Below are 24,687 nucleotides of genomic sequence, written 5' to 3' on the forward strand. Positions count from 1 at the left end.
GTAAATAATTGAAACTTCATTTAGTTAATATAATGAAAATATTTTGGGTTTAAATTGATTTTTTTTTATCTAACCTCTTGATTTGTCAATGGTATCATCGTGATAATATCAAAATTTTCCACGCCCTGAGATCACCGAAAATTTAAACTTTTTATGTAATTATAAAATTCAAATACTGGAATAATTCGAAATTATAAATAATTTATAAACTTGAATATTATAATTATTTTGTTGACAATAACAAAACCACGTGTTAAAATTTGAATGTTTATAGCGCCCAGGAATGCCAAATAGTAAATATATAGAAATGCCACTCAAGATTAGGAATTAGGAATCATCATCCGCATCATCATGCAAGGACATCTGACGACAGTCGACAACACAGATAAACCAGTCTACCGAGTCTCTAATCTTTTTATTCATTGGTGTAACAAGAAAGAGAGCAAAAGAGAGAGAGCCGAGAGAGAACCATGAATTTATAGCCAACTTCACAACGTTAATATTGTTCCAACGTGCGTACCGGTTTTTCTCACGTAACAATTATTAATATTTCATTATTATAATTATATCAATTATTTCTTGATTATAACTCAATAAAACGAGTAATAAATAAAGCTATTTTATAAAAATGGCACAAAGCAAGTTAAATGATATGGCAGGACGTTTAAGTGGTTCAGGAATGAATGCTGGTCTGAAATTTTTGGCTTTGGCCGGTGCCGCTGCTTACGGAATTTCAAAGTCAATGTACACAGGTTAGCACATGATTTTATATATTTTATTAGCCATTAATATATTTATCCATTAAAACTATTTTAACATGATAATTATTGACAAAATTATTTACCATGTTCAACATAATTTTATTGATGTCATCAGCTGAAAATTTCAATCGTCATCATGAATTTAAAATGGTGGCTGTATATTTTTATCAACTACTGGAAAAATATATTATTTTATGGTCTTTGTGAAGACAATTACGTAACACATGTATTTATCAAAATGATGATAATAATATTATTAATTTTGTTTTACAGTTGAAGGTGGTCATCGTGCAATAATATTTTCACGTTTGAATGGAATACAATCAGATATTCTCACTGAAGGATTACATTTTCGTATTCCATGGTTACAATATCCAATAATCTATGACATCAGAAGTAGACCAAGAAAAATATCATCACCAACTGGTTCAAAAGATCTTCAAATGGTTAATATATCATTGAGAGTATTGTCACGTCCAAATGCACAAAATTTACCATCAATGTATCGTCAACTTGGTCTTGATTATGATGACAAAGTATTACCAAGTATTTGTAATGAAGTACTTAAATCAGTTGTTGCTAAATTTAATGCATCACAATTGATAACAATGCGTCAACAAGTATCAACTATGGTTAGAAAAGAATTAACTCAACGTGCTCAAGATTGGAATATTGTACTTGATGATGTATCAATAACTGAATTAAGTTTTGGTAAAGAATATACAGCTGCTGTTGAAGCTAAACAAGTTGCACAACAAGAAGCACAAAGAGCAGCATTTGTTGTTGAACGTGCTGTACAAGAAAAACAACAAAAAATTGTACAAGCTGAGGGAGAAGCTGAAGCTGCTAAGATGTTGGGTCTTGCTATTGGACAAAATCCTGGTTATCTTAAACTCAGAAAATTACGTGCTGCACAAAGTATTTCACGCACGGTAATTTATTTTTTTTTATATATAAAATTAATAATTATATTGTTTGTTTATTATATATTTAATATTATATTGTTTTTTTGTTTTTAATTACAGATGGCTAACTCTCAAAACAGAGTATACCTCGATGGAAACAATCTCATGTTAAACATTCAAGATAATTCCTTTGATGAAGCTGCTGATAAATTAAAAAGTAAGAAGTAAATAAATGATGAGGGTATGGAAAAAAACAAAGGGGCGATTTATGTTTGTTTATAATTGTGCATTTTTGAGCACACCAATGTTAACCATTGTAGATGAATGAGAAGTTAAAATAAGACTAATAATATCTGAAATATTTTACACATCTTAAATTTTTTTATTATCTAGTATTTGATTTATTTTATTTTTTTTTTTTAAACACATTTGATTTAAAACATCCTGATTCCCCCCTATGTAATTCCAACAAGCATGGAACACTCGAAAAATCTCGAGTTGATATTTTTTCAGATAAGAAATCTGTTCATCGTGAAAATTGGAATGAGGCTGCAATTGAAGCAATCAAATCTATCAAAGTTGATAATAATAAAATTGACAATATTAAAGACAACACAATTGATGCATCCTCCAAGCATCTTCTAGAGTTGGCTGCAGATAAGGCCAAAAACATATTCATATAAAAAAAAAATCTGAATATATTTAATAAAAAAATTTTAATTATCAAAATCCTATCCTTTTTCCAGTTTATAAATTATTTTTTAATAAATATGTAGAATTTATTGAGCATCTTTTGGGAAACATTGATATATTATTTGATGATACAAAAAAATATTACACTGGGTTGGTTCCATTTACATCATACAACTCACACATGTGATCAGCTCAACAGTGTGTTTCATTATTCATCCATCTTGACTTGATATATTTTTAAATAAATAAACAAAATAAACAAACTTCATTGACAATTAATTGGTGATAAATTATTACCCAAAGTGAGTAACTAAATAATTATTAATTTGTAAATATTTAAATTGTTTATTTATTATGTTTATTTACAAACAGCTGGTGTTTTTTTTATTACATTAACCTAACCTCTAAAATTTTTTATTCATTCTATTTATTTTTTATTCAAGAATAAATAATAACATTAAATCATCAATTTTATTTTTATTATTTCACAGAATGAATACTGATAAATCACCAGTTATTACTCCTGATGGACAGTAAGTTTTTCCTGTTGCTTATTTTTAAATATTAATTCAAGCTGATAGTTGAATCAATGATTTTTATTGTACTGATGTTTTTTTTTTTTATTGATTATTTATTAATTTGGAGCTGGTTTATGAACTCAGGTCAATTTGATATGCTGCATTTTAATTGACAATGATATTTCTTGAATTTGTTGGTGCTTTTTTTTTTATTATTTTGATGTATCAGTATGAAGTATTCTTTCATATTGCCAACAAGCCATTGTGATGAATTTTTAAAACAATTAAGTAGCTTTTATATTGATAAAAAAGAATACTAAAGTTGAAAGTTCATGTTTGATTAAAATTATAATAATAAAAATATAAACCTTTATTGATACATTTCAATGTCAATCAAGTTTATCTCGAAACGTATTTTAATATTTAATTTAATATGGATACAGTAAGATTTAATGACTATGATGATTTTGTTGTTAATTGTATATTTTTACGTGGACGGTAATACCACTTGATAAAATCGAAATTTAATAATCAAAAAAACTAATTAAATTAATGTTTGTTTATTATAGAAATGAACCTTCAAAAAAGGCCTTGAAAAAACAACAAAAAGAAGCTGAAAAAGCAGCAAAAAAAGCTCAACATAAAGCACAAAGTGTAAGTTAATAAATTAATATATAATAAAGTTGTAATATTTAATTAAAAAATTTTCTTTTTAATTTAGCAAGTCCAAGAAGATGTTAAAGAGACTGAAGATTTTTCAGTTGGTCGTTATGGTCAGCCAGCAATGATCCAAAGTACTGAAAAGCATCAAGACAGGAAATTTGTTGATGTTAAAAGTTTAGATGAAAAATTGCAAGATGTTACTGTCTGGTTACGTGGACGTTTACATACAAGTCGTGCCAAAGGAAAACAATGTTTTATTGTGTTAAGACAACAATCGTCAACAGTTCAAGGAATAGCATCAGTCAATGAAAAGATTAGTAAACAAATGGTTAAATTTATTGCTGGTATAACAAAAGAATCAATTATTGATGTACAGGCTATTGTTAAAATGGCACCAATTAAAATTGAATCATGCACACAACAAAATATTGAATTAATTATTGAACAAATATTTGTTGTAAGTGCATCAAAAGCCATGTTACCATTGCAAATTGAAGATGCATCAAGACCAGAAAATGATGAATCTGGATTGAATATTAAAGTTAATCAAGATACACGTTTAGATAATAGAGTTTTGGATCTTCGTACACCAGCAAATCAAGCAATATTTAGAGTTGAAGCTGCTGTTTGTAAATTATTCCGTGATACATTGACTAATTTGGGTTTTGTTGAAATTCATACACCAAAAATAATATCAGTTGCTAGTGAGGGTGGAGCAAATGTATTTACAGTATCATATTTTAAATCATCTGCATACTTGGCTCAATCACCACAATTGTATAAACAAATGGCAGTTGCTGGTGATTTTGATAAAGTATTTACTGTTGGTGCTGTATTTAGAGCTGAAGATTCAAATACCCATCGTCATTTGACTGAATTTGTTGGACTTGATCTTGAAATGGCATTCAAGTATCATTATCATGAAGTTGTTGATACAATTGGACAAATGTTTACTCAGTTATTCCGTGGTTTACAAGATAATTATGCTCATGAAATTGCTGCAGTTGGTCAGCAATATAAAGTTGAACCATTCAAGTTTCTTGATCCACCATTAAAGCTGCAATTTCCACAAGCAATCAAACTTCTTGCTGAGGCTAATGTTATCATTGGTGAGGAAGATGATTTATCAACCCCTGATGAAAAATTACTTGGTAAATTAGTCAAGGCTAAATATGATACTGATTTTTATATTCTTGACAAGTATCCATTGGCTGTCAGGCCTTTCTACACCATGCCAGATCCAAAAAATCCGGTAAATAAATATTTTGTATTATTATTTAACATTGCTAAATTAATTATTAATTTTATTTTTAACAGAAAGCCTCGAATTCATACGATATGTTTATGAGAGGTGAAGAAATTTTATCTGGTGCTCAGCGTATCCATGATCCAGATTTCTTAACTGAACGTGCTAAACATCATGGTGTTGATGTTGAAAAAATAAAAGCATATGTCGATGCTTTTAGATATGGTTGTCCACCACATGCTGGTGGTGGTATTGGAATGGAACGAGTTGTCATGCTTTATCTTGGCCTTGAAAATATAAGAAAAACATCAATGTTCCCACGTGATCCAAAACGCGTTACACCATAATTAATAAACATAAAATATAACAGGAAAAAAATGTTATTGTATTGTTTATGATGAAAAATGTTGAAAAAAAAATTTTTTTTTAAAAGTAAAAAAATTCTTTTATTTTTAATTTGTATTGTTTATTTAATTTTAGAAAGTAAGCTTCATTTGAGGGATAAGACATCTTCAAAATAGCAACCAAGAAGATTCGAATATCGCTCTTGATAATCAAGTTCAATTAGAAATTAATTCTGGCGAATCGTTTCCCCTAAAGACTTTAAAATTTTTTAAAATTTAATGGATTTGTTTTTTTTTAATGTCGTAATTTACTTGCTACGGTACTGATGTTGTAGATACCGTATTAATACGGTTTTTTGCACAGTATTACGAAAAAAATATCAGCACAATTTTGCAGTCGACTTATTGAAGTCACATGGTACATACAGTAGTTAGTAAAAAAAAAAAAGTCTATAGTAAATTAAATTCAAAATTGAATATAAAAGTAAATTGTGATGTCCAACAAATTTTTATACTTTGCTTATGGAAGCAATTTACTTGATAAAAGAATTCATATCAATAATCCAACAGCCCAACGTCAAGATATTGGGCGCATTGAGGTTAATAAATAAAATTATTAAAATATTAATTACTATATATTTTTATATTATTATAATTGTAATAATGAGTATACAAAAATATAAATTAAGCGCGAAAAATTTAATTTTAAAAGTAGATAGAAAAAAAAAAAAAATCAAAAGAAAAAATAAAAAGAATTTCAGATTGGATTTCATGAGATTTTCGAATAGATGGAAGGGTGCATCAGCAACAATTGTTCCTACACCAGGTGCTCATGTATGGGGTGCAATTTGGGAAATTGGAATTGAAAATTTAAAAGATCTTGATCAACAAGAAGGTGTCAATGATGGACTATATTTTCCTCTTGATGTTGACGTGGCAAATCTTGTTGGAAAAAAATATCGTTGTCGAGTTTATCAACAATGCAACAATCCAAAGGAAAACATTGACTTGAGTCATCTTCCAAAAGAACGTCAGCCTTCACTGGTTTACTTGTACGTCATAGACAAATTAATCTAAACAATAAACAATAGATAAAAATATATAGTTAATTTAATTTTTATTTATAGATCAACAATGATTAAAGGCGCTGAGCAAAGTAACATTCCATCTGATTATATAAATAAATTGAAGCTAATTAAGCACAATAATTATTTTGGCCAAGTTGATATTGGGTAAATTTATTTTATTTATCTAATTGATATTTATAAATAAAAATAGGCAACAATTATTTATTAATGATTATTTTATATTTTTAGGCTTGAATTAAATGATATCAATACGGAATAATTGATGCCCTTTTTCGTGGTATCATTATATTAATTAAACAACACATTCCTCATCAGTTTCTTCAAGGTGCTTTTGATATTATCATTGTACTCTGTTGAATTTAATAAATTTAATAGCCAATTTTTTATGTCAAATTGATTTTAAAAATATATGATAATAATTTGTTTGTTATTATGATAAAAAGTTATTATTATTAATTTGTATTATTATTAATAACTGATTACAATTATTTATCTTTTTGTTTTGATTATGATACAAGACTGTACACATCTTCTGCGAGTATGTTTTTTGTCAAAAAAAATTAATAAACCATAATTAAATAAATAAATAGTCTAATTAAATTTATATGTGTTTATTTTTATTAATTATTTATCGTGAAATTATAAAAAAAACCAAATAGAAATAATTTTTTATTTTATTGATGTAAGTTGATTGAAAAAAATAAAATCCAACTACATTTTCAAGCTAAAATTCGGATATTAGTATCAGGAGAACAGAATAAGCGAGGAGTATCTCAAATTACTCCTCGCTTATTCTGTATTCCTAGTAGGATGTACGTATTTTTTTCGTTCTCTTGCTTATGCATGGCGCTGAAATTGGCGTCTAAGCTAGCGTCTCGAATCTCCTGATCCAGGGATGATTCGGGTTCCAAGGCCTCAAGTTAAATAAATAATTAAAAATGATATAAAATTTAATAAAATTAATTAGAAATTATTAATTAAGTATTAAAATACCCCAAAGAAGTCACAAATATAAAAAAACAACTCTCTGGAATAAGTTACATCGTATTTAAAGAGAACAAATTCAGGGGTTTTTAGCTAAATAATTTTTTTAACTATGATAGAGTTGAGGTTGAGTCGTTATTTTTTTTTTATTAAATTGTCTAGGATCTAAGCTAGTTCAGGAAAAAAAATGGAAATTTTTGAAATGGTCAAGGGGAATGGGGGTGGATTTTAATTGTTTTTATTTTTTTTAACTATGATAGAGTTGAGGTTGGGTCGTAATTTTTTTTTTATTAAATTGTCTAGGATCTAAGATAGTTTAGAAAAAAAAATGGGAATTTTTGAAACGGTCAAAAGGGGGTAGGGGGTGGATTTAAACTATTTTTATTTTTTTTGTCTATGATGGGGTTGAGGTTGGGTCGTTATTTTTTTTCTATTAAATTGTCTAGGATCTAAGCTAGTCTAGGAAAAAAAATGGGAATTTTTGAAATGGTCAAAAGGGGGTAGGGGGTGAATTTTAATTGTTTTTAATTTTTTTAACTATGATAGAGTTGAGGTTGGGTCGTTATTTTTTTTTTATTAAATTTTATAGAATCTAAGCTAGTTTAGGAAAAAAAATGGAAATTTTTGAAATGGTCAAAAGGGGGTAGAGAGTGGATTTTAATTGTTTTTTGATTGCGATAATTACGAATTTGAATTTCTTTTGTCTCTGTCTTTTGCCGCAGAGGGCGTCAGTTTCTGATATTAAAAAAAATAGAAACAATTAAAATCCACTTCCTACCCCCCTTCGACCATTATCCATTTTCTAAACTGCTAGATCTAAACAATTTAATAAAAAATACGACAACTCAACTCTATCATAGTTAAAATTAAAACATTAAATACCTTTTGACCATTTCAAAATTTACCTAGACTGGAACAATAAAAAAATTACGACAACCTCAACTCTATCATAGTTAAAAATAAAATAATAGAATCACCCTACTGCATTTCATTCATTTTTACAAACTAGCAATTTGTTATAATTGACAACCTCAACTCTAATATTAAAAAATAAAAATAGTTTAAATCCACCCCTACCTGATCATTTCAAAAATTCCCATTTTTTTCCCAAACTACCTTAGATCCTAGAAAAATGATTTAAAAAAAAATGACGAGGATAGCTCTATTTTTATTAATAATTTATTATAAAAGTTAAGGGCTGGGCCCAAGAAAACCCCTATGTTCCCTGTACTTTAAATTTCTGGACGCTAGCTTAGACGCCAATTTCAGCGCCATGCTTATGCTGCTGCTGCTGCAGCCATCGTCATTTAATTGTATACAAAAGTCAAAAAATATAAACATAAGTCATAAATATAAATATTAAAAAAAAAAAACTTCAACAAAAATGCTTCTCGATAGCGTCTAGCCGACTGCGAAATAATTTATCGAAATAAAAAAGCTGGATTTTTTTTAATATAGGTAATACATATAATACATAGAAATAGAAAAAATATTAAACCAAAACTTGCATAGCACATTTTATCAAATATGACTCGGTTCAAAAGATCATATGAATTAGACATGGAAAATAACGTGGTAAAAAAATATAAAGTTATACAAATACCATGGAGTAAATCTCCATTCAGAAGACAAATTTCAACACGTTGCAGCGAAATAAAAAATAAGGTTAGTCAAAAATAACTCAGTGTAAATAATTAATAACAGTATAATATAAGAATATTAAATATAAATGTTGATTATTCTTTTCAGCTATACGGTCATCATGATGATCAATCATATGCCAAAGATGTACTGACAATAGAACGTGTTAATGATGATTGCCTGGCTGAAATATTCATGTATCTTCCAGCATGTGAAAGACCAAAAATTGCATTGGGTATGATGATGATAATTAACATATAAAATGAGCTATTTAATAATGACAATTAATTTATTTTTTTAGTATGCAAACAATGGAAAAGAGTCCTTGATTATTACTCTTGGTTTAATGTCAAAAAACTTGAACTAACTTATTGGAGATATCATAAGGACTCAAATTTTTTAACGAAAAATTATCCAACAATCGATAGACAATTTAGTTTTTTGAAATCGCTTCTTAATAAGTGTGGTCGTTATTTAACAAAATTAGACTTGACAGCATATAACCATTGTAACATAGTACCAGTTATCAATGAATCTTGTCCAAATCTCGTAGAACTTCGAATAAGAATTGAATATATTGACGATGCAATATTAGATAATGCATTTACACGTCTTTTGAAACTAAAAGTATTGAAAATTATATTTCAATGTTTTAAAACGCGCGATACATTAATACCTTTTACTTTAATCAACTCATTTTTAAACGTTGCTGATACATTGACTGAACTGAATTTGTCAAATTGGACTGAATGCCTGGAGGACTATACTAATTTTCCACGTGCAATGACTCGTGTAAGTTAAACTTTATTAAAAAAAAAAATAAAAGCAAAAATATTCCTTTTTATACTTTACATATAGGTACTTATGAACTATTTGTTTTGCAGGCGGTTTCTGAACTGAAGGCCTTGAAAAAGTTTCAATTTGCTGGTATAAGTAGCCCCAAAAGTTTAATCAATTATTTGAAATTGACAGAATCTACATTAGATACCACTAGTGATGAGTGTAAATATCGTGAAAATAAATTGGATTCCTTAAAAAAATATACTTCGGTCAAGAGCTTAGATATTACAAATTCCCGAGTTACTGATGATTTTTTATATAATCTTGTCAATGTCATGAGTGAATTAGAATCATTACGAATTTATGGTTGTATGATAACCGATGCTGGTATAGTAGCAATTTCAAAGATGAATTATTTAAGAAATTTTGATTGTTTCGGGTTTAATAACGAACTCACTGACTCTTCAATTAAATTACTCAAAAATATGGAAGTTGTGTTCTTACCATTCAGCATTAAAATTACAGATGAATCAGCCATAAAAGTTCTTGAAAATTCACCAGAGTTGAGATATTATCGCGTTAATAACACAAGTGTAACTTTTGAATTTATCAAGAAAGCAGAAAAAATATCAAGAAATCGTAAAAAAAAATTGACAGTGGTCATGTCATATGAAGATGGTGAGCCTAATACACAAATTGAATATGAATATTTAACAGTCGAATTTGTTGAAAAAGAGGAACAACGAAAAAAAAATTAGATAATCTTCTATCTAATACCAGATTGATTAAACTTTTTAAGAATACTAGTACAAGGACATAAGTATCTATACCTATTCTATAAAAGATTCATTGTTCATTGATTTTATAAACACAAGTATTATCATAAAAAAAAAAAGAATGAATAAATTGACGAAAAATTTTTTTAAGTTATTTATTTACACATAAATCACACATAATTCACACGTAATTTTTAGTCTAATAACATCAAGATTGAATATTTACTGAAAAAGTTGTGCTACCTTAATATTTGAATTTTTTAAAAAAATGTAAAAAATATTTAAAAAAATTTTCTTTCAAATGTATTTCTTCACACATAAAAAACACATAATTCGCACAAAATTTTAAGCCCAATTGCATCGAGATCCGATGATTATTGAGAAAGTTGTGCTAGCTTAATATTTGAATTTTTTAAAAAAATTTAAAAAATAAAAAAAAAATTTTCTTTTAAATTTATTTCTTCACACATAAAAAACACATAATTCGCCCAAAATTTTAAGCCCAATTGCATCGATATCCGATGATTATTGAAAAAGTTGTGCTAGCTTAATATTTGAATTTTTTAAAAAAATGTAAAAAATAAAAAAAAAATTTTCTTTTAAATTTATTTCTTCACACATAAAAAACACATAATTCGCACAAAATTTTGAGCCCAATTGCATCGATATCCGATGATTATCATGGTAGAAGTACTATTTCTACCATGGATGATTATTAAAAAAGTTGTGCTAGCTTAATATGTCAATTTTTTAAAAAAATGTAAATAATAAAAAAAAAAATTTTCTTTCAAATTTATTTCTTCACGATAAACTCATCTGTAACTCGTATTTAAAATAAATTATATAATAAGGACAGTAGCCCCCAGCATAGTTTCTGTGTTTACATTAATTCATTATCTACTGCTTGTCCTTAGTATTGTATTAATTCGTTAAAAATCTCATCAGCTTTATTGTTAATTTAATTCATTTAATTTTTTAGATCAATAATCAATATGGTTAATGAAAAATGAATAACATTTCAACAATATTAATAGGTATTACTCCACAAATGCCACTTTTTTAAATAATACACTATTAATATATAATAAATAAATGAAAAATAAATTAATAAAAAGTTTTATTTAAAAAAATAAGTAACCTATTATATATACTTAATCTATAACAATATTGTTAATCCATATAAAATTGTAATGGTACATTTTATTTGTTGGCTTTGGTTGGTTTTTTTTTTTATCAATTAGAAAAATGAAAATTCAAAGATCGGCATATTCCTTGGTAGCTGGACCTGTGATTGCTGATCCTTTTATTTCTCCTTTATTGTTGACAATAACTTCTGTTTTGTCTTCGAAGTAAATGAAGACACCATCTCCCCTGCGAAAAGATTTACGTCGTCCCAAAAAAATTAATCATGTTTAATTAAATAAATAAATGAATCAATTGGATCAACAAAAGGCAGAATGAAACAACAGGCAAGATAAATATTATTGCAGACGATTAATTGATTACGAGCTGGATCCAAGTGCTCCATTTCCATCAACATACCAATATTAAAAATACCTAGAAAACAATGATAAGAACCAAGTGTACCAGTTGATAAATTACATGTATAAAAAATATGACTAAAATAAATTAAAACAACAAGTTTATAATTTTTTTTCTTTTCTGTTGGACATTTATTGAAAGCATTTAATTGAAAGTGTTGTAATGATGAATTAAGCAATGCTGCCTGCATTGGAAGCAATTCTTGGCCAAAGATCGGCACATTCTTTAGCAACTGGACCTGTGATAGCTGATCCTTTCATTTCTCCTTTATTATTGACGATAACTCCTGCATTGTCTTCGAAGTAAATGAAGACACCATCTCTCCTGCGGAAATGTTTACGTTGTCTGATGACAACAGCTGGCATAACTAGAAAAAAATAAGCAAATAACAACATTGTAATTAATACTGAATCGTTTGATATTAATTTTAAAATCTCAACAAAAACAAAATCATATTTTTTTAATTAAACAATTAACGAATTTAAAAATAAATCTATTAGCTTTGTTGGACTATTTGATGACTAAAGGAATATTTTTGTTAAATGAATTGAGTATTAAACAATGAAAAGTTGAATAAATAAATACTCAATTCACAAGTTATCTATTGTTTAAAGAAAATAATTATCTTACCCTTCTTTCTGAGTTCTGGCTTTCCTTTTTTGACTGTGCCAACAATCATATCACCGACTGCAGCAGCTGGGAGACGATTAAGTCTACCCTTAATACCTTGGACAGCGATAACATAGAGATTTTTGGCACCTGACAAAAAAAATTAATTAATATTTTGCATAATTGAGGACACGTGGAAATTATTATTGTGAAGGTTAGAATGGCTTCGTGGCTAGGATGAATTTGTTGATCTTACCAGTATTATCTGCACAATTGATAACTGCACCAACTGGGAGACCCAGGGAAATCCTGAATTTAGCTCCAGCGGAACCACCACGACCTTAAACAACACAAAAAAAATTAAACTCTGTAATTATAATTAACAATAAATTTATAAAATATTTGATAAACTGATCCGCACCTCTTTTCGACATGGTCAATGAAAGAAAGAGTGAGAAAGAGAGCTCTTAAAAATATAAACTCACACAAAAATGCACAAAAAAAGAAATAAATATAATGAGTGGTGTGAATGTAGCATTAAAAATGGCGATGACAATTTCGATCCTAGATGTCACCCATGCCTTATTCTTCAATGCCGCGTTATTTCAAACAACCAGAAAATTTTTTACAATAATAAATATATCAAAATTATAATATTTAATTAATAAAATGGATATGAAACGTATATGAAAATTTTATCAATCAAGAAATTGAAGTATCACTTGATGAAAAAATTAAAGATGCTAGAAAATTGAGTTTTAAAAATTACAAGGTTAACTTATTTATTAATTTATGCAATTTTTATAAAATTAATAATAATTTTTATAATCATTTAACAGATAGAATTATTAGAAAAAATTAAATGTTTATTAATAGATCCTGATGAAACAAGAAAACAATTAGAAACTCAAGGTAAGTTTATTTATTTATTTTTTTTTAAATAATCGTTTGCTATTTGATTATCAATTAACTTCAGACGTATAAGTGTATATAAACACCTCCACATGATTTATAAAATAATAATATTATTAATGAATTTCATCATAATTTAAATATCAAAGTTTTTTAACAAATATATAAACATTGTGTTAAAAAATAGTTGTTAAATAAACAAAATAAATAAAAGGATATATTCTTCTATTAAAAATAGTAAGTTATAATTTTAAATTTATAAATAATATTGTAACCTCAAAGAGAGGATCTCGAGAGGTGTCTCGTTTAAAAATAAAAAAATAAATCCTTTTAATTATAAATAATTTTTTTCCAGATAAAAATAATAAACAAATAAAATGTTGACAAGATTTTCGCTTGCTAAACGGGCACTTCTCGATGGTCCTCGAAGATTCCTGGCATCTCAAGCATCTCCATCAGTGCTTCAATGTAAAACAAATAATATTCGTGAACATGATGTAATACATGGTTTTGTTGTTGATGAAGTTGAACGTATTAATGAAATGTATTTAGATGCAATACGTCTAACACATATTGGTACAGGTGCTCAGTATATACATTTAAATAGAGATGACAGTAATAATGTATTTTCATTGGGTTTTCGTACAACTCCAATGAATTCAACTGGTCTACCTCATATATTAGAACACATAACACTATGTGGAAGTGAAAAATATCCAGTATCTGATCCTTTTATGAAAATGTTACGTAGATCAATGGCAACATTTATGAATGCAATGACAGGTCCTGATTACACAATATATCCATTCTCAACACAAAATCAAAAAGATTATAAAAATTTACAATCAGTTTATGCTGATGCTGTATTTAAGCCACGTTTAAGAGAAACAGATTTTTATCAAGAAGGCTGGCGACTTGAACACACTGATTTAAATGATAATAAATCACCAATTATTATCAAAGGTGTTGTATACAATGAAATGAAAGGTGTATTCAATGAAAATCAATCAATATTTTCAGAGAAACTTTTAAATGCCATATTGCCAAGTCATACTTATGGTGTATGTTCTGGTGGTGAGCCACTTGTTATACCACAATTAACACATCAAGCTTTAAAAGATTTTCATTCACAGTATTATCATCCATCAAACTCAAGAATATTTTCATATGGTAATTTTCCACTTGAAGATCATCTTAAATTTATTAATGACATGTATCTCAGCTCGTCACAAAAAATTGACATCAGTTCATCTCGAGTGCCATCTGAAAAACGCTGGACAACACCGAGACATGAACATGTTGCATGTAGACCAGATCCAATGGCTCCTGATGCATCAAGACAAAATTCAATTGCCATTGCACATCTTTGTAATGACATAACAGATAATCAAGCAACACTTGAACTTCATATTCTTTCTGAGCTGTTGTTAAAAGGACCAACAGCAGCATTTTATAAAAGTTTTATTGAAAGTAATCTTGCTACTGGATTTGGACCATTTACTGGCTATGATTCACAATTAAAAGATACCATTTTTTCTGTTAGTCTTCAAGGTGTACGTTCAGAAGATTTTGATAAAATTGAAAAAACTTATGATGAAACAGTACAACAAGTTATTGATAATGGTTTTGATAAAGATCACATTGAAGCTGTTTTACATGGAATTGAATTGAGAATGAAACATCAAACTTCAAGCTTTGGTATGAATCTATTGTTTAGTCTTACATCAATTTGGAATCATGATGGAGATCTTATTGAATCAATGAAAATTAATAAATCAATTAAAAATTTAACTGAAAAAATTGAAAATAATCCAAAATATTTAAATAATCTTGTTGAAAAATATTTCTTAAAAAATACACATAAATTAGTATTGACAATGTCACCAGAAGAAGATTATGATGTTAAATTTTCAATGGCTGAAGAAAAAGTACTAAATGATAAATTAAAAGAATGTACTCAAGAAGAACGTGAAAAAATTTTTGAAGCTGGTAAATTTTTACGAGCTGAACAAGAAAAAAAAGAAGATCTTTCAATTTTACCAACATTAAAAGTAACAGATATCAAGGAAGATGTCGATAGATATGACACAGATGATGTTAAAATTGTTGATATTCCAGTTCAAATATCCATTCAACCAACAAATGGTGTATCATATTATCGTGGAATTCTTGGTACTAATGAATTGTCAAATGAGCTTAAACAATTAATTCCAATTTTCACTAATGTCATTGCAAAAATGGGAACTAAAAGTCATAATTACAGAGAGTTTGATCGTTTGTGTCAATTAAAAACAGGTGGTCTTAGTTTTTCTAGTCATGTTGCTGAAGATAAAAATAGTATATCTAAATATGAAGAAGGTATAATAATATCATCATATTGTCTTGATAATAATGCTGATAAAATGTGGAATCTCTGGACAGAATTATTTAATGAAGTTGATTTAAATGATTACAAACGTTTTGAAACACTTGTAAAAACAATTGCTGGTGATTTATCAAATGGAATTGCTGATTCAGGTCATCATTATGCTATGAGTAGTGCAGCTGGTCTTGTTTCACCAGCAGCAAGCTTTAAAGAGTCTATAGGTGGTTTAGAATATGTTGGAAGAATGAAAAGAATAGCTCAAGAAAAAAGTCTCATGCCAGTATTAGAAAAAATTCAAGAAATTCGTAATAGAATTTTTAATAAATCAAATTTAAGATCAGCTATTAATTTGTCTGGTGATAATAAAGACAAAGTTTTGGCTGGTATGAGTGGTTTTTATTCTTCACTCAATGGAAATTATCAAGGTTCAATTCAAATGACTGATGGACAAATTGAACAAAACAATGAAGTTGGTATTCATCATATTATGCCTTACACAACAAATTACTCATCCAAAGCAATTTCAACAGTACCATATACACATGAAGATTATCCAGCATTAAAAATTCTTGCTAAAATTATAAGCACAGCATATCTTTTGCCTGAGGTACGTGAAAAAGAAGGTGCATATGGATCTGGTGCTTCATTGTCATCTGAAGGTGTATTTTTATTCTATTCATTTAGAGATCCAAATTCAACCAAGACATTTGATACATTTGATCGAACATATGATTTTGTTAGAACCTATGATTTTAAACAAACTGATTTAGATGAAGCTAAACTTGGTGTATTCCAACAAATTGATTCACCAGTATCACCTGGTAATCGTGGTTTACTTAAATTCACCTATAACATTACTGATGATGACGTTCAAGCTCAAAGACTTAAATTAAAAGCTGTAACACGTGAAGATATTCTTCGTGTAGCTGAAAAATATTTATTACCTGGTGCTCCAGGAATTAGAGTTGGTCGAGCAATGATTGGTGCTCCAAATGCTGATTTATTATCTAGAAAAACAGAAAATTGGCATGTAATTTCACAAGAAGAAGATAATGAATTACGAGCTGCTGAATAAATATTAAATTATTATTAAAATTGTTTTTTTTTAAATAAATAAAAAAATTGTGATTTTTTAAAAATATTGTCAAGTGTCTGTCATTGTATATTTATAACTTGTTAATTAATTTTTTCAACACACCTGAGTTATGCTATTTTCTTTTTTGTTTAATTGTCATTTATAGATGAACGAAGATTCATTTGATTTTTTGGAAACCCTTGAATTACTTGATGAATCACAATGGCTGTACAAAGATCCAGTCACTGAAGTTTTGCTTAAGGGTCATCTAGACTCATTTCCAAGTCAATGGCTTGATGCATTGCAAGATTTAACAAACAATGAATTAAACGACCTGGTTGTTAATAAATTTATCAAATCTAGCTGGCCAATTGAACTCGTTCAATTTGTTAAAAAATGTGACAAGCTTAATAAATTAAATAAATTTATACCTGTTGAAATTCCAAGTCTTCCAAATCACTTCAAGCAAGGTTTGAGTCTCAAAAAACAACATGAAATTTTTTATTTAGCTAAATTAACTCATGAAAAATGTTTGGAGACTGGAATTAATACAATCGTTGATTTGGGTGCTGGTTTAGTAAGTTTTTTATAACAAAATTAACTTGAAAAAAAAATAAATCTTCATGCTCAAATCATACAGTATTTAACTTATTTTTTTTAAAATATTTTTAGGGATATATTTGTCAAATTTTAAATTACCTGTATGGCTACAGAATCCTGGGCTTTGAATCAAATAAAAAAAATCAAATAACTGCTGAAGAACGTCAAAAAAAATTATACCCTGAGTCTCTGAATGACGTTAAATATATTTGCTCAACAATAACTGATGAATCATCAGATGACATTGAATCTATTCTTGATAATTTTTTAAATAAAAAAGATGAAAAAATATGTATAATTGGTTTACACTCTTGTGGTGATTTGAGTGTTAATGCTTGTAAATTATTTTCAAAATTACCAAGAGCAAAACTGTTGATAATCGTTTCATGCTGTTACCATAAAATTGAATTTGATAATGATTCAAACAAGTATAAAAATTTTCCAATATCAAATACATTATCAGCAGCAATTAAAAATTATCCAAATGATGTTTATAAATTTTTAAATCGTTCATTTTTGCGACTTGCTTGTCAAGAACCAGCAGACAGATGGGAAAATATGTCAGCAGATCAACATCAAGAGCATGCTTTTTGTGTTCTCGCTAGAGCAGTCTTGGAATTTTACACACGTCAGAGTAAGTATAGCTAATTCTGATGATAATTATTAATCACTAAACATAATAAGCTAATAAAAAATATATTTCAGATGGAATCAATTTGAAAAAACAAGTACGAAAAGCAACTAGAAAATCTCAATGTCTTGATTTTGATACTTATCTTGTTGATTCGCTGCAACGTTATTCTTTCAACAATGTAAATCAATCAACTGATTCACAATTAACAAATAGTATAAAAAAAATTTGGCAAGATAATAAAAGTAAATTAAATACTGCTGAAATTTATACTGGTCTCCAATTATTACTTCAGGCACCATGTGAATCACTTGTATTAAATGACAGAAGATCATGGCTAATTGAACAAGGATATAACAGTCAAATTATTCCAATTTCAAACTCTAAAATATCACCACGTTGTCATGCAATTGTTGCAATAAAATAATTAACATTTATATAATATATATATCATTATTTATTTATTATTTTATATTATTCTAATACCTAAAACTGTAGAAATTATTATATCACTCTTATTTTCTCATTTATTTAATATATTATTATCGTCCATAAGGATGAATTTGAGAGGCAGCTTTGATGTTGGTTTTAATTGCACTTGGTGCTTTTCCCATTTGACCCACTAAAAACATTTATAGAAAATTATTTTTATATTGAAAAAGTTTCAAGACATAGAGGATAGCAGTTATGTTTTTTTTCGAACTTACTTTGAGGATTTCCCATTGGACCTGGTCCTCCAGGGCCTGGTTGACTTCCTGGTCGTCCAACCATCATACCACCAGGACCGACATTACCAGATTGTACCATTTGTACTGAATCAGACTAAAATTAAAATAAAAAACATATTTTAATTTTATTTAGACAAAATAAAACACATGACAAATGAATTACGAGATTACCTTGAGTCCTTTTCCCATTCCAACAGCTGCAACAAGTACATGTGTATCAGCAGTACTACTTGTTTGTGCTTGAGCAGCCCTAGCACCAGCTTCACTTTCCCATTCTTCTCTAGCCTTGTTTGCAATTTCCCAAACATGATTTATCACTTTTGTATATTGTGTAACTTGTTTCTGAAAAATTAAAATTTATTATAATTAATAATTGATAAATAAAAACTTGATCATATGTTGTTTTTGTATTTTGTATTTGTTTTTTTTCAAGTATGGCTCTCATGCTAAAATAAAAATTTATATTAGAAATTATCCTACAAGAGCTTACATTGCAGTCCTATGTTGTTTTTTGCATATCCAAACAGACAAGAATATGATACAATTAAAAATCATTAAATCATTGCTAATAATTAATTTATTTAAGACAACTTACGTGTGATGCATCATAGCTTAAATTGGCTGCTTTCATTTCAAGTTGAACCATTTTTTGTTCTGCTTGTGGTTCTGGTTTTGTTCGTAAATAATCTGGTACAAGATCATGAGCAAATGTTGATATTCTTCCTTCAGTCATTCTCATTAGTTCATCATCTTTTTCTGGACTTAATAACAATGGCAATACTGTTAAACTACGAAGATTTGGTGCTTTATCATGAGCAAGAATTTTCGAAAGACTTGTTAACTGAAATAAATTAATTAGGCTGAGTTAAATTAAAGTCTAGTAAATTACTAACAATTATTGTTATAGTAATACTTACATGACCTGCAATAAGAGCAAAATTATCCAAAAAACTTGGCCAATTTAACATCTCATATTCATGCTCCAATTTAAATAACATTGATGATATTGATGATTTTAAATCGTTGACTCTTGTTATTATTGCTTCAAGAGCAGAATCTAATTGTTTTTCTTCACGCTGCATGTTTATTTATTTATTTGATTGAATAATTATTATAATAATTAATTAATTTTATTAATCAATTAACCACGATTAACTAGAAACCTAAACACAGTCAGCACGCAACACAACAGATACAAATCATAATGACAAATCGACAAACTGACAGTAAGTTTTAAGGTTAGGGTTCATTGTTGAAAACACTGAAAATAATAAAAATGAGCATGACAGTTTATTTAGCTTGGTTCAATTATGTATCGGTATAGTAATAAATATTATAAATATACTATTAAAATTAATTCTAATTACATTAAAAATTATTATTATTAATTAAAATAATATAATTTTATTTTTTATAAGAGAAATATATGAAATAATAAATAAAAATATCACAAATATGGATTTGTTGTATGGAGTAACAAGAAAAACATCTTCAAAATCATTTTTCAATAATAACAGGTAAATTATTTGTTAATATAATTAAAATAAATAAATAAATAATTTTTTTTAATTTAGTTTTCAGGAGGGAAAATGTTTGTGTACAATATCAAGTAAAAATATTGCAGCATTCACAACAATTGTACAATTTGATGATCCACATGGTAAAACATGGGGATCACATGTTTATGTAGCTGATTTAAATATGCCTTGGTATCCTCATAAAGTAACATCAAATCGTACATGTTCTGTAACAGCAGTTGAGTGGGATTTATCAGGTGATAAACTTGTTATTGCTGATCATTCTGGTGAGGTACAATTATGGATGTTTAAAGATCATATTTTAAATGAATGGGTACAAGTTGGATTAGCTCATTTTCCTGGTGAAGATATAATTGGTGTTGCTTGGTTTCATAATGGAAAAAAAACATCATTAGTTACTGATAAAAAAGATAGTATTCATTATAGTGAAAAATTTAATCATTTACCATTTGCACCATCTGTACGACAATTTGGTGGTAGACCAGCTGAGGGTGTTCTTGTTGTAACTGGTACTGGAATGGTTGGAGCTGTTATGTTAACAAAAGATTTATTAAAACCAGTATGTTTTGCAACAGAAAGTCTAGGTAGTACACGTCAAAAAATATCAGCTGTTGATCTTTGTTATGGTAAAAATGGACATTTTCTTGTTGCTGTTAGCAGTGGTACAGCATCATTTCCAATACGTTGTTATCGTGTATTAGTTAGAAAAAATGATGATAAATGTAGTATAACATCACAAGCATTACCAAGTTTTTTTCTTCAAGATGGATTACTAAAAGATTCATGTACTGAAATAACACATTTAAAATTTGTCGTTAAAGAAGATGCTGATTCACTTGTTGTTGCTGCAAATGGTGAAAATGAGGGTTTTGTTGATGTATGGGAACTAAGAGAAAAATTACAACCAGTACATAAATTATTACCAGTACCAAAAAATGTTGAAGGTTTTAAAACAGTTGTATGGCAACATCAATCACAATATAAATGTACATCACCAATAACAGCAATAACAACAACAAAAATATCAATTGTCACAACACTACCACCACCAAGTTGTGTTATTGTTGCCTTGGCTGATTCATCATTTCATTGTTTAAGTCGTGATGGTCTAAAAGAAATAGCATCATCATCATTAAACATGACATGGCGACAAGATGAACCAAGTGCAAAATATTCAAGATCAACAGTAACAATTTCACATATTGACATGTCATGGCTTGGTTTTGCACTTGTTGCCTGTGATACACAAGGTAATTTATATGTTTATAAACTTTTGCCAGATGGTGGACAATCAATAATGCTAACATATGCATGTACAATGCTAGAATATTGTTTAGTAACTGGTCTTGATTGGCTTGATCTTTTATTGTGTCTAAAATCATCAATGATTGAAACATTATGTGAAAGGCTTGATGCCTCATATAATCGTCAAACACAAGCAACACAACAATTTCATTATATACAATTTTTATGTATTAAAACATCACTATATAGAATATTGATGAATGGACAACATAAAGCAGCTGATTTATCATCATTGTTAATGGTTCATTCAGTATCAACAGCATTTAAATCATTATTAAGACCATCTGATTTAATTTCACATGATAAAGGACCAGCTGAGAGTCTTGCTGCTGTTATTAATGATGCAATAACAGATGTTGACAAAGTATTATTACATCTTGATCCAAAAGAATTTACTGTTGAACCAAGTACTTTACAATCACTACAACAACTTATACAATGGGTTGCTGATCTTGCTTTAAATCTTCTTGCTAAATTACCAGAACAACGAATGCAAATTAAATCAGGAGGATATGAATTACTTAAAGATCATAAAGCTTTAAATACTATACGAGAATTACTTGTTATTATTAGAATTTGGGGATTACTACGTGCATCTTGTCTTCCAGTTTTTTATAGAAGTGCTGATAATCTTGATGTACTTGCTTTATTATTTCGTTTATTATCAAAACTTGTTCAATTTAATGGTGATACCAGTCAACAAATTGATGATGGTTTAATTGGTAAATATTAAATATAAGAAAATATAAAATTAACGATCTCTAATTGATTGTTTTTATTTCAGATGATTGTTGTTTATTACCAAATCAAATAATGATACCTTCTCTACATGAGACAAACAGTATTATTGCATTAGCATCACCAGTTTTATTTTATCAAAATTTACCAATGCAATTTGAGTATGGTATTGAGCCAGAACAATTGTTATTTGCATCTGATATTGATTATGTTGAAGGTTGTATGTACAGTGGTCAAATTGTTGATAAAATACGTCATGTTTATTTAGGAAAACAACCACTTACTGTTAAGCAATGCACCAGGTAAATAATTACTCAACAATTTACTATACATATTAAAATTTACCTTTATAAAATAATTATAATTAATTTTTCATGTAGATGTGGTGCAAAAGCTCAAGTACAAAATATGATTAGAACAGCAGCAATCAGAGCTTGGGATCAACGATGGTCAAGAGCTTGTACATGTGGAGGTATTTGGAGAATTCATAAAACATCTCCTTGACGAATATGAGTTCCTTTTTTTTGTATATTATAATTATATGGCTTTTTAAAAAATAAAAAATAAACACAATGACAGTTTTTAATTTATTTTTTGTATATTTATGCACATAATCATTTGACTGATGATTAAAAAAAAAAAAAAAAAAAACATAATTGAACTCAATAATATAGAAAAATGTTAATGAAACGTTGCTGATAATTAAAAAAATCAGTTTATTTATTTTCAATGGCTTTCGCCTTTTTTACCAGCAACTCTTTTAAAGTCACCCATATTTGTTGTGGCAAGTGGTGAGCCAATAATTGACAAATGATCAATTTGAGTTGTCTCAGTTGAACCCTGATTATCACGAACAAATATTTGAAGATTCTGAACATTCTGGAATTTAACATAACGAAGAGGAACTGGATTTCCTTCTTCAAGATCTTTTTCAGTGAATCTATTATTAAAAAAAAAAAATAAACAACAATATATTATCAACAACAGGAACCAGTTAATTTTGCAATTATTACAATTAATTTAATGTAAATATTAACTTACTCAAGATCTTGAATACTTGTATTTGAAACAGCCATGTCAAAATCAATTGTTCTTGGCTGATTGATGAAAATCTTGATATTTTTTGGTCCCTTATCAGTTGGTGCCTTGATTTTCAATGAATGAACCTTGACTGCTTGTCGGAAGGTGAATGACATAATCAGCTGTTCATCACAATCACTCTCAAGATATCCACCCTCAGGTGTAAGACAATGTTCAAATGTATGATCATCAGATTCATTGAGACATTCACATTGTCCCTTCATGATAAATGTCGTTAAATCCATCTGTAATTAATTTATTTGTTTGTTGATTTGTTTTACTATTTAAATTACATTTAAAAATTAAATAATAACAAGGGAATTAAATTATCAAACATTGAATATATTTTAATGAATGTATTTTGTATATTTAATTTACTGGTTTTTATTCCAGTAATACAGAATTACGGCCATTAAAATCATTCCAAAAATATGATAATATGCATTATCTTTTGGTGGTCGTACATGTCCAGCAACTGGTCCCTCGCCGTTATCATCACCTTCACCACCTCCATAATATTCAATTATTTTAGCTTCAAGATTTTGTGGATTTGCTCCTTGACAAAGACCAAGTTTCGTACGATTACGATAAAATATAAATGTTGGCATTGAACTGACATTTTGTCCAGCTGCTGTATCACCACATTTGTCAACATCAACTTTTAAAAATATTGCATTAGGATATTTTGTTGATAATTGCTCAAAAACAGGAGCTATCCGTTGACATGGACCACACCTTAACAATAATACAATTATAATTATTAAATAGCTATTATTAAAGTAGTTTAAATTATAACCAATAAAATATATTCTGTTTTTTTTTTTTTTATAAAATAATGCCTTACCAAGTTGCTGTAAAATCAACGACAACCAATTTTGTACCGGCACTTGCTAATTCTCCATGGAAATGTCCATCATCATTAATAACACGTACAGCACTCATTATTCGTTTGTTATATTTATTAATTATTTAAAAAATTATTCTGTTGTATTGTTGTACTATCAAAAAATTTATATAAAGTTGTATAAAGTGCCGAATCACTCACAGTCACACTTTACAATGATTACAATTGTGCTGATTGTGCTACACCAGCGTTGCCACAGTTTTTAACTCTCTCATTACCAGTGTTGCCAGACACAAAGTTTTCACGAAAAACCACTAGATT

The 24,687-nt window shown here is 28.1% G+C and overlaps 10 protein-coding genes across 12 annotated transcripts; 7 read left to right on the plus strand and 3 right to left on the minus strand.

Annotated features, from left to right (window-relative positions):
* The first annotated feature begins 459 nt into the window (after window positions 1-459).
* Window positions 460-2,634, plus strand: LOC122847377 (prohibitin-2). Its single transcript, XM_044145013.1, has 4 exons — window positions 460-752; window positions 1,035-1,693; window positions 1,787-1,883; window positions 2,180-2,634. The coding sequence occupies exons 1-4, from the start codon at window positions 629-631 to the stop codon at window positions 2,347-2,349; spliced, it is 1,050 nt and encodes a 349-aa protein (XP_044000948.1). The 5' UTR covers window positions 460-628; the 3' UTR covers window positions 2,350-2,634.
* LOC122847376 (aspartate--tRNA ligase, cytoplasmic) lies at window positions 2,528-5,237 on the plus strand. 2 transcript variants are annotated; one of them, XM_044145012.1, is made up of 5 exons: window positions 2,528-2,661; window positions 2,851-2,892; window positions 3,447-3,531; window positions 3,599-4,792; window positions 4,858-5,237. In XM_044145012.1, the coding sequence occupies exons 2-5, from the start codon at window positions 2,852-2,854 to the stop codon at window positions 5,131-5,133; spliced, it is 1,596 nt and encodes a 531-aa protein (XP_044000947.1). In that variant the 5' UTR covers window positions 2,528-2,661; window position 2,851; the 3' UTR covers window positions 5,134-5,237. The 2 variants fall into 2 exon arrangements, with proteins under 2 accessions (XP_044000947.1, XP_044000946.1); XM_044145011.1 differs by lacking the exons at window positions 2,528-2,661; window positions 2,851-2,892 and adding an exon at window positions 2,990-3,375.
* Window positions 5,238-5,243: 6 nt separating this feature from the next.
* Window positions 5,244-6,591, plus strand: LOC122847378 (gamma-glutamylcyclotransferase-like). The gene is made up of 4 exons (XM_044145015.1): window positions 5,244-5,729; window positions 5,884-6,182; window positions 6,258-6,362; window positions 6,447-6,591. The coding sequence occupies exons 1-4, from the start codon at window positions 5,625-5,627 to the stop codon at window positions 6,475-6,477; spliced, it is 540 nt and encodes a 179-aa protein (XP_044000950.1). The 5' UTR covers window positions 5,244-5,624; the 3' UTR covers window positions 6,478-6,591.
* A 2,171-nt stretch (window positions 6,592-8,762) lies between these two features.
* LOC122847900 lies at window positions 8,763-9,644 on the plus strand. The gene is made up of 3 exons (XM_044145758.1): window positions 8,763-8,867; window positions 8,952-9,078; window positions 9,145-9,644. Exons 1-3 carry the CDS (start codon window positions 8,763-8,765, stop codon window positions 9,642-9,644), a joined length of 732 nt encoding a protein of 243 aa, XP_044001693.1.
* Window positions 9,645-12,048: 2,404 nt separating this feature from the next.
* On the minus strand, window positions 12,049-13,065 carry LOC122847379 (60S ribosomal protein L23-like). The gene is made up of 4 exons (XM_044145016.1): window positions 12,972-13,065; window positions 12,807-12,890; window positions 12,572-12,700; window positions 12,049-12,308 (listed from the first exon to the last, which is right to left on the minus strand). The coding sequence occupies exons 1-4, from the start codon at window positions 12,982-12,984 to the stop codon at window positions 12,112-12,114; spliced, it is 423 nt and encodes a 140-aa protein (XP_044000951.1). The 5' UTR covers window positions 12,985-13,065; the 3' UTR covers window positions 12,049-12,111.
* Window positions 13,066-13,524: 459 nt separating this feature from the next.
* On the plus strand, window positions 13,525-16,966 carry LOC122847380 (presequence protease, mitochondrial). Its single transcript, XM_044145017.1, has 2 exons — window positions 13,525-13,699; window positions 13,818-16,966. The coding sequence occupies exon 2, from the start codon at window positions 13,840-13,842 to the stop codon at window positions 16,900-16,902; it is 3,063 nt and encodes a 1,020-aa protein (XP_044000952.1). The 5' UTR covers window positions 13,525-13,699; window positions 13,818-13,839; the 3' UTR covers window positions 16,903-16,966.
* Window positions 16,967-17,005: 39 nt separating this feature from the next.
* LOC122847381 (protein RRNAD1-like) lies at window positions 17,006-18,569 on the plus strand. Its single transcript, XM_044145018.1, has 3 exons — window positions 17,006-17,479; window positions 17,575-18,136; window positions 18,208-18,569. Exons 1-3 carry the CDS (start codon window positions 17,069-17,071, stop codon window positions 18,558-18,560), a joined length of 1,326 nt encoding a protein of 441 aa, XP_044000953.1. The 5' UTR covers window positions 17,006-17,068; the 3' UTR covers window positions 18,561-18,569.
* Window positions 18,570-18,619: 50 nt separating this feature from the next.
* Window positions 18,620-20,074, minus strand: LOC122847382 (mediator of RNA polymerase II transcription subunit 8). 2 transcript variants are annotated; one of them, XM_044145019.1, is made up of 6 exons: window positions 19,779-20,074; window positions 19,457-19,702; window positions 19,352-19,360; window positions 19,033-19,203; window positions 18,841-18,955; window positions 18,620-18,755 (listed from the first exon to the last, which is right to left on the minus strand). In XM_044145019.1, exons 1-6 carry the CDS (start codon window positions 19,941-19,943, stop codon window positions 18,676-18,678), a joined length of 786 nt encoding a protein of 261 aa, XP_044000954.1. In that variant the 5' UTR covers window positions 19,944-20,074; the 3' UTR covers window positions 18,620-18,675. The 2 variants fall into 2 exon arrangements, with proteins under 2 accessions (XP_044000954.1, XP_044000955.1); XM_044145020.1 differs by lacking the exon at window positions 19,352-19,360.
* Window positions 20,075-20,081: 7 nt separating this feature from the next.
* On the plus strand, window positions 20,082-22,946 carry LOC122847383 (mediator of RNA polymerase II transcription subunit 16). Its single transcript, XM_044145021.1, has 5 exons — window positions 20,082-20,179; window positions 20,280-20,378; window positions 20,436-22,426; window positions 22,489-22,744; window positions 22,823-22,946. Exons 1-5 carry the CDS (start codon window positions 20,172-20,174, stop codon window positions 22,944-22,946), a joined length of 2,478 nt encoding a protein of 825 aa, XP_044000956.1. The 5' UTR covers window positions 20,082-20,171.
* Window positions 22,947-23,039: 93 nt separating this feature from the next.
* LOC122847386 (thioredoxin-like protein 1) lies at window positions 23,040-24,608 on the minus strand. Its single transcript, XM_044145022.1, has 4 exons — window positions 24,367-24,608; window positions 23,987-24,257; window positions 23,484-23,767; window positions 23,040-23,382 (listed from the first exon to the last, which is right to left on the minus strand). The coding sequence occupies exons 1-4, from the start codon at window positions 24,462-24,464 to the stop codon at window positions 23,169-23,171; spliced, it is 867 nt and encodes a 288-aa protein (XP_044000957.1). The 5' UTR covers window positions 24,465-24,608; the 3' UTR covers window positions 23,040-23,168.
* Window positions 24,609-24,687: the final 79 nt, after the last annotated feature.

Source organism: Aphidius gifuensis, linkage group LG1 (genome assembly GCF_014905175.1).
Source record: "Aphidius gifuensis isolate YNYX2018 linkage group LG1, ASM1490517v1, whole genome shotgun sequence".
NCBI lineage: Eukaryota > Metazoa > Arthropoda > Insecta > Hymenoptera > Braconidae > Aphidius > Aphidius gifuensis.

Bases quoted from the DNA above. Each gene is read 5' to 3' on its own strand.
- LOC122847378 (XM_044145015.1), top strand. From the start codon at position 5,625: ATGTCCAACAAATTTTTATACTTTGCTTATGGAAGCAATTTACTTGAT. The intron at 6,183-6,257 runs GTACGTCATAGA...TTTTATTTATAG, and splicing joins CAGCCTTCACTGGTTTACTT to ATCAACAATGATTAAAGGCG. The intron at 6,363-6,446 runs GTAAATTTATTT...TTATATTTTTAG, and splicing joins TTTGGCCAAGTTGATATTGG to GCTTGAATTAAATGATATCA.
- LOC122847900 (XM_044145758.1), top strand. From the start codon at position 8,763: ATGGAAAATAACGTGGTAAAAAAATATAAAGTTATACAAATACCATGG. The intron at 8,868-8,951 runs GTTAGTCAAAAA...TATTCTTTTCAG, and splicing joins GCAGCGAAATAAAAAATAAG to CTATACGGTCATCATGATGA. The intron at 9,079-9,144 runs GTATGATGATGA...TTATTTTTTTAG, and splicing joins AAGACCAAAAATTGCATTGG to TATGCAAACAATGGAAAAGA.
- LOC122847376 (XM_044145011.1), top strand. From the start codon at position 3,311: ATGGATACAGTAAGATTTAATGACTATGATGATTTTGTTGTTAATTGT. The intron at 3,532-3,598 runs GTAAGTTAATAA...TTTTTAATTTAG, and splicing joins CTCAACATAAAGCACAAAGT to CAAGTCCAAGAAGATGTTAA. The intron at 4,793-4,857 runs GTAAATAAATAT...TATTTTTAACAG, and splicing joins TGCCAGATCCAAAAAATCCG to AAAGCCTCGAATTCATACGA.
- LOC122847382 (XM_044145019.1), bottom strand. From the start codon at position 19,943: ATGCAGCGTGAAGAAAAACAATTAGATTCTGCTCTTGAAGCAATAATA. The intron at 18,956-19,032 runs GTAATCTCGTAA...TTTTAATTTTAG, and splicing joins GAATGGGAAAAGGACTCAAG to TCTGATTCAGTACAAATGGT. The intron at 18,756-18,840 runs GTAAGTTCGAAA...AAATGTTTTTAG, and splicing joins TCCAATGGGAAATCCTCAAA to TGGGTCAAATGGGAAAAGCA.
- LOC122847383 (XM_044145021.1), top strand. The intron at 20,379-20,435 runs GTAAATTATTTG...TTTTTAATTTAG, and splicing joins TCATTTTTCAATAATAACAG to TTTTCAGGAGGGAAAATGTT. The intron at 22,427-22,488 runs GTAAATATTAAA...TTTTTATTTCAG, and splicing joins AATTGATGATGGTTTAATTG to ATGATTGTTGTTTATTACCA.
- LOC122847377 (XM_044145013.1), top strand. From the start codon at position 629: ATGGCACAAAGCAAGTTAAATGATATGGCAGGACGTTTAAGTGGTTCA. The intron at 753-1,034 runs GTTAGCACATGA...TTTGTTTTACAG, and splicing joins TTCAAAGTCAATGTACACAG to TTGAAGGTGGTCATCGTGCA. The intron at 1,694-1,786 runs GTAATTTATTTT...TTTTAATTACAG, and splicing joins CACAAAGTATTTCACGCACG to ATGGCTAACTCTCAAAACAG.
- LOC122847386 (XM_044145022.1), bottom strand. From the start codon at position 24,464: ATGAGTGCTGTACGTGTTATTAATGATGATGGACATTTCCATGGAGAA. The intron at 23,768-23,986 runs GTACGACCACCA...AATTAATTACAG, and splicing joins AGGGACCAGTTGCTGGACAT to ATGGATTTAACGACATTTAT. The intron at 23,383-23,483 runs GTAAGTTAATAT...TTTTAATAATAG, and splicing joins ACAAGTATTCAAGATCTTGA to ATTCACTGAAAAAGATCTTG.
- LOC122847381 (XM_044145018.1), top strand. From the start codon at position 17,069: ATGAACGAAGATTCATTTGATTTTTTGGAAACCCTTGAATTACTTGAT. The intron at 17,480-17,574 runs GTAAGTTTTTTA...AAATATTTTTAG, and splicing joins TTGATTTGGGTGCTGGTTTA to GGATATATTTGTCAAATTTT. The intron at 18,137-18,207 runs GTAAGTATAGCT...AATATATTTCAG, and splicing joins GGAATTTTACACACGTCAGA to ATGGAATCAATTTGAAAAAA.
- LOC122847379 (XM_044145016.1), bottom strand. The intron at 12,701-12,806 runs GTAAGATCAACA...TTTTTTTGTCAG, and splicing joins CAATTGTGCAGATAATACTG to GTGCCAAAAATCTCTATGTT. The intron at 12,309-12,571 runs GTAAGATAATTA...ATTTTTTTCTAG, and splicing joins GCCAGAACTCAGAAAGAAGG to TTATGCCAGCTGTTGTCATC.
- LOC122847380 (XM_044145017.1), top strand. From the start codon at position 13,840: ATGTTGACAAGATTTTCGCTTGCTAAACGGGCACTTCTCGATGGTCCT.